At 43.9% G+C, this 9,220-nt stretch overlaps 2 protein-coding genes across 10 annotated transcripts in view; one reads left to right on the top strand and one right to left on the bottom strand.

Annotated features, from left to right (window-relative positions):
- The window catches only part of LOC126579144 (cilia- and flagella-associated protein 410), a 21,742-nt gene extending 21,343 nt beyond the window's left edge, over positions 1-399 (top strand). For all 9 annotated transcript variants that reach the window (XM_050242469.1, XM_050242478.1, XM_050242473.1 and 6 more), the window contains one exon: positions 1-399. This exon is cut by the window's left edge and continues 1,492 nt beyond it. The gene's annotated coding sequence lies outside the window, so the exon portion shown is untranslated.
- Positions 400-1,201: 802 nt separating this feature from the next.
- On the bottom strand, positions 1,202-7,349 carry LOC126576531 (uncharacterized). The gene is made up of 4 exons (XM_050237840.1): positions 7,212-7,349; positions 5,887-6,182; positions 4,659-4,786; positions 1,202-3,075 (listed from the first exon to the last, which is right to left on the bottom strand). Exons 1-4 carry the CDS (start codon positions 7,215-7,217, stop codon positions 2,795-2,797), a joined length of 711 nt encoding a protein of 236 aa, XP_050093797.1. The 5' UTR covers positions 7,218-7,349; the 3' UTR covers positions 1,202-2,794.
- Positions 7,350-9,220: the final 1,871 nt, after the last annotated feature.

The raw sequence follows: 9,220 nt of genomic DNA, 5'->3' as shown, positions 1-9,220 counted from the left end.
TGTTTTGGTTCCGTGGCCGTCCTTAGGAGTATGTTCCGTTCAAGTGCAATCAGCCAGCGAACTATTTAAGCCAAGCTAAAGTCGTCCGTCGGAAGGGGGTTTTCTGTTGCGTTGTTGTGTGCGACTCAATTAGCCGTTTTGCTTTTCTTCGCCCGCGTTCAGCAATTTACAAGGCAGCAAAATGTAGAGCTTTTTGTACACGTGAAAGACAGACGATGGGTTTGTGATGGTTCCTTGGGAAACGTTGGGGCGCAAACGAGGAGGGATCTTGGGGTGTTAGGACCGAACGACGAAGGTTTTCTTATAAAATAGAGAAAAAGAAGAATCCAATTAATGAAGCAAACAACTCGTGTAACATACTATTGATAATAAAGATACTAATAGAATAACAAAGACATACGGCTCAGCAAAGGTTCTGTGTGATAAGTCGTTTTGTTGAAAGAAATCCCTGCAGATCGCCTCGTACTAGTTTTCGCTGCACGTGTCTTATGTGTTCCTCGCACGGCAGGAGTCACTTTGTCTTTGGAGAGGAAGGAAATTGGCATTCGATTGTCTTATTTGTGGAAATCGTTTGATTAGCGGGCACCGATCCTTGGGCAGTTTTCGCGGTCAAAAACGGTCGTTTCAAAAACCATTGGAGAACTATTGAACTTAGGGCTATAAACACTATAAACTGCATAGAGCGCCAACTACACGATATCTTCAATGTAAATGTTTGAAAATCCGTTACTCTCAACTCTTCAACGGCTAAGTTTTGCACAAAAACCACGTGTTTTCGATGGAATCTCATCAAATACATCAGATAATTTCATGTATTAAAAAAATACTGCAGCTGAGTGCAAATGAGATAGTACACGAAACATTTCTCACAACAATTTCCAGTTTATTAGACACACTGTTGGCGCTATAGCGCGTTTTACAATTCTGCTGGCAAACCTCTGGCACCAAGCACCAAGCAAAACCCCTTTACAACCACGAAGCAGTTGAGCGAAATCGGCACTCGGCGCAATACGTACGAAACATCCAAACATGCAAACATACATAATGTGTGAATAGCTTCTGATGAGAACGTTGGCTCTGGTACTGCATTCTGCACCTTCGGTCACACCGGACAGTGTATTTGGCTCCGTGAGACCCCCAGGTCTCTTATGGTCTTCCCCTGCTCTAGATAGACACACTTTTGATAGACAACATTGATAGATACCGTCGCGTTAATGGGTCTTGTGTATTTGGTTACATTGTGTTCTTTAGCTTTTTGTTAGAATAGTTTAGCGCATGTGTTTTGTTTGTTTTTTTTCTTTAATCCTACCACCTAACCCTTCACTCCTCACCTTCCTTGAGGGCATTGTTCCAAATTTGTATTTATTTGGGATTTATTGTCTTTCACAGCGTTTTGCAATTTGCTTTTATAGGAATTGCAATTCGAATTTCGAAAGAAATTTTATACCTTCTCTCCTGCTTCTTCTTCACATGACAATGACGTCCTCGTTCTAATGAAATGTCCACGTGTTGTGGAGATGATGCCTTGAATGAATGATGGGAGGCCTCGCGTAGTTGTTTGGCCCTTTTCGTCGTGCGGTTGTTTCATTATGCATGACCATGAATCATTTGTATGATGTGGTTTGAAGTATTTAATCTGACATTACCTCCTGAACTCAGGCGCCGCATAAGGAAAGGGAAGGATTGTGGTGCATTTGGAATGGAGTTCTTTTTTTTCTAGAGGCAAGGAGAAACTTATCTGCGTTGGAAGCGGTCAAGAAACTAGTCATTTGCGTCGTGCACGCACGCACATCTCATCGCTCATTAATCCACGCACACATACACGCACTCACACATACAATCGCACTTCATTACTCAGTTCTGCTGCTGCTGCTGCTGCTGCTGCTGTGCTGCGGTCTCGGGTGTAAGATGCGCCTCCACCGCACAGAAACGTAGGTTTCGTAAGAGAATTAATCCTAAACAAATTGACACGCGGAAGGGTAGTCAACATCCTACGCCCTGTCAACCGGAATTGGGTGATCCCGGCTGTGCCTCGGCGGTAGGAGTTTTCTTAGTTTAATTTTCTTGTCGCATGGCACCAGAGGTGGCTGGGGACTGGTCCTCGTTCCGCTCCTCCAGGCCGCTTGACGGGATTATAATCGAGAAACGCAACAATTCTAAACTAGACCAAGACGTTACGCTAGAACTGAGAACTTGTGCAAAACTACTACATGACTACTGGTCGCCTAATGGGACCCGGGTAGAAGTTGAACTCCGGCTTTTGACCGGAACCGTCTTCAATCTGGTCGTCACCTAGCAACCGAATACGCTGCATCCGCATCTACTCGCTCTTTTTCTCTAACATCCCCTGCCTCTGGAAGCCCTTTGAGTGATATTTGTCATTTTGTTTTGGGTCTGAATGTTGTTCAGCTAAACCTTCTTCTTCATCTTCTTCTTCTTCTTCTACTAACCTACTACTAACCTCGCTCGATCGCTCTGAAGAATACCAACGGAAGGAACTGAGTGATTTTCATGATAAGAGATGGATTGCAAGAGTCCGGCCGACTGTTTATCGTCCGGTCTTTGTCCACTCGTGATATGTTGTGATGAAATGCTGCTTTGTCTCCATCAAACCGTGCACCTCTTGCTGCACCTTTTCCATAACCCCCCTGGGCGTCGTCTTTCAATACCGTAAATGAAGAGAAATTAACGGAATTCATTTCGATGTGTTCGGTGTTTCTATTTGCAGCTTCACGCGCACACGACGACGATAAAATGGAAATCATACGACGTTGAATGGCCGCCGGCGACCATTTCAGAAGAACGGTGGCAGATCGCAATTGCACAGTGTCCCGCCGTCTCCCATTTTGCAAAACACCGAGCACAGTTCGTCCCAGTTCGGTGTCGTAGTCTGGACGATCTCCATCGCATTCCGCACTGGATCCGGCGCGGTGGTCGACGACGGTGCGTCCGATCCGTCGCACCGACTGCAACCCTTGAGCTGCAGGTTGGCCGCCGAACAGAATGCAGCACAGACGAGATCCTGGTTGGAGTGGCCCCGCAATTTGTGGTTGTTGCACTTGCACTTGGACACACCTGTCGGATGGGACAAAAACGGGAGAGGAAATTGTCGTTAATCTTTGGTGGAGTACTCATTAGGAATTGGAAGAATTATTTGATTTCGAACTTAGAAGAGTTCTAGGGGTAAAGGGCACCGAATGCCGACGGGATAAGTACAAGGAAAACCAAAGGTGATGATCTGAACTGTTCCATAAAGTTTAATAATCTTTTGTAAAATTTTATTTAAACTTAAGACGCGTAAATTACCGTATCAGTAAGGTCTAGTGCACTACAGGCTGTTATAACAAATAGAAACAATTATTGATGAACGATAAAAGGGAACGATTGATAATTTTTGGCCTTGAATTTCCAGTACGCCAATCTTGGACAAGGTTTACGATAAACATTAGCATACTTTAAAAGATAATAAATTCAATTTTCTACCATCTTTATCTTGTTGAGCAGGCCAAGATTTATCTCATTTCGATTGCTTTTTATCGATTCTAATGGCTTCTCTGAGCAGAAATACACCTTAAATGAGTACACCGATTAGGACACTAGCTCGTTCTTCTCACAAAGGATGACTCAAAATATTAACTAAAAAAATCAACAGGAACTTGAATCATGGCCCAATGATATAGCATTCAATGGAACAACAGAAGTTAACGAGTTAGGCTATTCTTAAATAAAACAGAGAAAGTTCGTATACAACTTAATGAATTTGAAAAAAAATCATTGTTCAGTTTTGCTCCTAAAAATGATGTAAAACTCTCTTTAATGCTTATTTCATTATGTTTAGTGGTTTAAAAAGTTTTAGAAAGTGGTGTTGGTAGATCAACTTGTGTAATGTCAACTTCTTACTTGTCAACTTCGTGCTTTCTTAGTATTCGGTGAAATAATATTCAGTTCTGTTAGTAATAATTACTTAAACATGTAGTTGAATACTTATACAATTTTATAATGAACAGTGGAGTTGAATCATGAAATTAAGATTCATAATGCGTCTCCATCGCGGGGATGCGTCTCCATCGCAGGGATGCGTCTCCTTTCGTTGGTCAAATTTAAAAAATAAAATGATAAAGATTTCGATTCAAATGCAAATTGCAATAATCTCTTATCTTTTCTTAAAATGTAATATACAAAATTTCATTTCTTTTTGTTATTTAGTGCATCATGCCACAGCTCAAAGGTTCGATTTGAAAATATAAGAAAATATCTGAGAAACGTGATCCTCTGCACCAAGAGGGTATCAGGGCCAAGCCTTTTTTTTCGCCATCCTCTGTGGCATCATTGGCGTGGCGTTTCTGACGTAGCTCGTGGTGCCAAAAAGCACGTGCAAAACGGTGCAAAACAATACAATTTAATCTCTGTTTGAGCCACAGCATTTCAGGGGATTAAGATATTGCCACTCGTAGAGCAATGCGACTTAAGCCACCGTTCTAAAGTTCACGTCGGGAAAGGTAAGTCTACTGCTACAAGACCAGCATTATCTCGAGATACCAGCCGATTGGCCGATCTTGATCCGGTTAAATTTTTGTGATTTGATTTATTGTGCTTAGGATTGGAAATGACGTCACGATTGTGACCTTTTGCTCCCGGACCATACGATGCCGACTTACCGAGACCGTTGACACAGAGCGATGGACAAACTGCGTCGAGTGTTGCGTTATCCAGCGGGAGTGGAGTGGGGTCGGTAGTTGTGGGACGCAACCATGAAGCTCCGCAGCTGGGACCACCAAGTCCCGCACTAGCCGTATGGAAGTAGAGGATAAATGAAAGAAGGAAATGAAATGTTTAGTAATGTTTCATCACCATAGATCGCTCATAAACAACCAGAGACACAAACAATGTAAACTCTTCTCTCAGTTTTCTCGATAGTTAAGGAATTTCGAAGCGGAAAAGCGAACAGTCATGGCCACCGGTGGGTGGAAGGTGCCATAAATAGACATCAGTTCGCGTGTTGGGGAAGCCAAAGCCATCGGTAGCATCGTGTGTGCTATAGTATTTACGATGCTGGTAGCTACCGCTTATTGCCATCGATAGCAGCCAACCAATTGTGTGCGGCTTTATATCGATGATAACGCCAGGGAGGAATAATAAACCGACAGACAAATCGCTGACTAGCAGCAGCTGCGGTGGCGTTGTTCGAGAAGAACGCAATAAAGCTCTCCGGCAGACAAGTCGGATGTAAAAGCGCTAGAAAAATAAATGAAATTCCATCCAAAAACGATTCCCATACATTCCGAACTATCAATCATTCAAGATCAAGATTTCATACTGAAGAAAAGGGTTCCAAATTTGGCACACAGATTGAATCTGTCATCGATCGTCAGACCTTACGGAGAGCCCTCGTCAAAATCTCACATCATCCCATCAATCATCCCCACGCGATGTGGCGCCTACTATGATTCGTTTGACTTTCTGTCACTCAGCCAAAAGTGTCGCTATCGATCGACACAGCTTATCACGATGCCCATTAACATCCCGCTTTTCCACTCAACAACAGCGCGCACAGACGGCGTGTGATAAGGGCACCGAAAGCTACGACGAAGCTAAAACGATTTTTCCAAAACTTTTCTCATCAACAGATACACACAAAGAGAAAACTGCTTCTATTGCTTGGTCATCTCGCTTCGCTATCTCGGTGCAGGAATCTGACACACTCCCCGGGCAGGGCAGCGCAGAATCGTCCACTAGATTCCATTCCAGGATACACAGAGCCACAGAACGGAACGGGATAGGGGGGTTAACATATCGAGAAACTTTAGCTTTCGGTCCGGATTCCTCTACTCCTCCACAAACACGACACACTCGCCGTCGCCTCGCTCCACTGTCCCTGAGACTCACCTGCAGAGCTGTTCACAGGTCAGCTTCCAGTGCACAACTACGCTCGTTCCGGTGTTACCATCCGTTTTAGTCTCATCCGGTGGATGCTGTACCGAGCCGCCGCCTGGTTTTGATGGTTGGGAGTCGGAGCTGCTGGCGGTGGTGGTGAAGGGCTTCCTGGTTGTGTCCTGCGCCGTACGGACCGTTGTGCGAGCATGCGTCGCTGGGATGGTGGCTGCGAGCAGCAACACCATCATTGCCACTACCAGCAGCAGGATCTCCAATCCCGACGGGACGATACGACCGGCTCTCGGTTGCTGTCGATGGAGGGGAAATACAGGCCAGCACATGAGAACACCATCGTTCCGGTTTGGGCGTGGATAATTTAATTCAATTTAACCGAGCGCGGAGACTTTCGCGGGGAAGTGCTTATGTACCTAAAGTTCGTTGTCTTCGATCCTCGAGCGAGGCAAGGCGAGATTTAAGATGGAAATCCACTGTAGGGCGAACTTGGGTGAAGGGGGATTTGGGGCGGAAGATAGTTTTGGGGAGTTTGCTAGTTTGTAATAAAAGTTCATAATCATTTGAGTGGAAGTTATGAGCAGAAATAAAACATATCAAAGGAGAGAAGGAAGGAAGAAATAAACCAATGTTCAGCTGCCCGTAACCCTATGCTATGATATTCGTTTTTTCCGTGTTCAATGGCACTACGCAACGGCATCCTGGGACACGGGTTTTGATTGTATTTTAACCTGAAAGTCTTCTTTTGAGACAGTAGAAGACAAAACAGCAATAATATGCCACCTGTACCTGGTACTTTTCTTGTGCTTGTCTTCGCGAATCGCGAGTCTTTGTGATGCAGACTCCAGGTTGGTGTCACGAGAGTTGATTAAGTTATTGTTTTCAGAGTGACACAATATTGAGTCGATTATCTATTCTATTCCACAAGACAATAAGCAAATTTAAGCAGCATGTTGCACCGAGTTCACCTTTGTGATTTTTATATCGAAATCAAAATCACAATTTGAGTTTGGAGAGCTGGAATACAAAGGTCTCATAACCTCAATTTTAACGGGCACAGTGTACACGGAAGCAATGCCTGCTCTTCTCCTGACCAACATCGCCTACTGTTTTGTCATCTGGAGGTTCACTTCGAAAGCCCTGGATGCCTGGTGCGATGCCTCACGGACGAAATCCCTCTGTCCTCTTTATGGTGTGCTTTGTGCACGCTGCACTTGGCCACTATACACTTCCTAGCGTGGCCTTCAGGTCACTGAGAATTGCTTTTATATTTTCTACGACACACCACACAGTCACACAGCGACACAAACATACACAGAACTTACTTTCATGTTTTTGCATTCGTGGTAACAGCCGCAGAACTTATGAAATTCTCGAATCTTGCGAAATGGTTCGCTACTCGTTTTCTCTGCTTCCTTGCCGTCCTTCCACCGATTGGGCACTGGCCGTGGCGCACGCGAATGAGGCTCGTTTTTGTACGCCCGGGTCTAGTGTGGCGCGGACGATGAGGAGATTATCTCGGCCACGGCCTCTATCATCTATCTCGCCCGTTGATAAGACAAATGTTCGTTCGTTTGACGCGGCGTATGGCGGCGTACCTTTCGATGCCACATACCAAATTCATGATCGACCAATCGACGATAATAAACGGTGCGATAGATGTGGTGGGACAGAAGGCAGGCAGAGGTCACCGGTACGGACATATGGCACACTCCAATGGGAGCTTAGAAGTCATGTCCGCGCCCTGGTATGCTATCGAGACGGGATGAGCTTGCTTATCGTTGGTTCGGGGCGGGTGAGCTTTCGAGCGGTGCGTATCTCACCCTTACCTAGCACAATGTTTATCAGCGGTATACACGAGCGTGAATATGATCGGCCACTTAGTGGATTAATTGATTTAATCCGTTGGCTTAGCGTAAAAGAGTTCATTTGTTACAAGTGCACCTAATACCTACTTGGGCACACGGCTGTATGGTGTTAAGTGAGTTCTTTAATCAAACATAATTTTAACATAACTTGTATTCCACTACAACACCAGCGCAACGCCATAAACATCTCAACAACTTCCGGTAAATTTCCCTCCCAGCAGCATACAATGTCTGAAGCGCTGGCACAATTGGTATCGATTTGCCATCCATTAAAGTTGGCCACCGCCTGGTAACGACGCTATCGCCATGACTTACCAATGCAATTATTGCACATTTGCGTCACCGGTGCATTCCGATTTACAACGTCCCTTTTCGAGGTGAGATCCCCAAAGAGGAAGTTACGTAAGCGATGCTTATCGCTGCAGAACATTCGAGTAACATTCGTTTTAAAAGCTCCACTCCACTTGCCTTGCCATCTGTCGACGGCGGTGGTGTTTGTGCAGATATTTATGAGGTACTTACGGGTCGTGGGTTCAAAGAGGGACCGGGAAATGGAGACGCCCCGTACAGTGGATGACGCCCTCGTGACGCTAATGGAACATTAGTATGCTAATTTAAACGGTGCTCTACACTCGACAATGGCTGTGTGGCGTGTTTCTGTAGGGTTTTAAAAAAAGTTATTTTCGAAAGTCAAATGTTTTAATTGTTCAGGAAGAGAAATAATTAGTTTCATGTAAGGCAGCATATACCATTTTCCGCTTCATCTATACTTCAAACAGAAAACGATATTGCTGGATCGATCGAATGGATCGATCGATATTGTTGGATGTTGGGTAATATCTGTTTGGATTGTTGATTTGAAGTACACAATATCGGTTGAATTTTTAGTATTGCTCGATAGGTTTATTCGTTAAGTTACAATAATATTGCTTTTTTCTTTTAATAACATTTTCTGCAGAAACAATTTTATGCTTCATACCATAAAATTCGTTTTACATTCAGCTAATAAATGTTATCAATATGTGAAATCCCCCCTCGTTTTAATTAAAATGCTTGCTACTACGGGACACGTCATAAAAAAATAGTGCAAACTGTGCTCTCTGTGACGCACTCTTTTCTCATATTTTCTATTATAAATTAAGTTTCCATGCTCTTATCGCCCTTATCTGATCATGTTTTATGAGCACCAAAGTGTTAAATATACACACAAAACAAATAAAGGAGCCATTAAAATAAAGCTTTTTCTATATTCTTGGAAAAACATAAATGATTCATGGAAAAGTAAAAGAAATCTCCTTAATGTATTTCTTTTTGTGTGCGGACCTCTACTGGGCAACACTCTAGCACCGAATCATCACAATATTCACGACAGTCACCAAGCCTATCGCTTCATTCTAGGAATGCGCTAGCAAGGGCTGGATCCTGATAAACTTCGGATTCTACTACCAGGAACCCACGATTCCTAG

Source organism: Anopheles aquasalis, chromosome 3 (genome assembly GCF_943734665.1).
Source record: "Anopheles aquasalis chromosome 3, idAnoAquaMG_Q_19, whole genome shotgun sequence".
In the NCBI taxonomy this organism is placed as follows: domain Eukaryota; kingdom Metazoa; phylum Arthropoda; class Insecta; order Diptera; family Culicidae; genus Anopheles; species Anopheles aquasalis.
The sequence above is the reverse complement of the archived record's forward strand: the minus strand, read 5'-3'. Positions and strand labels throughout refer to the sequence as shown.

Excerpts from the sequence above, each read along its gene's own strand:
- LOC126576531 (XM_050237840.1), bottom strand. Across the intron at positions 4,787-5,886 it reads ACCTGTGAACAGCTCTGCAG|TGCGGGACTTGGTGGTCCCA; the intron begins GTGAGTCTCAGG and ends CCATACGGCTAG. Across the intron at positions 3,076-4,658 it reads GCTCTGTGTCAACGGTCTCG|GTGTGTCCAAGTGCAAGTGC; the intron begins GTAAGTCGGCAT and ends CCCATCCGACAG.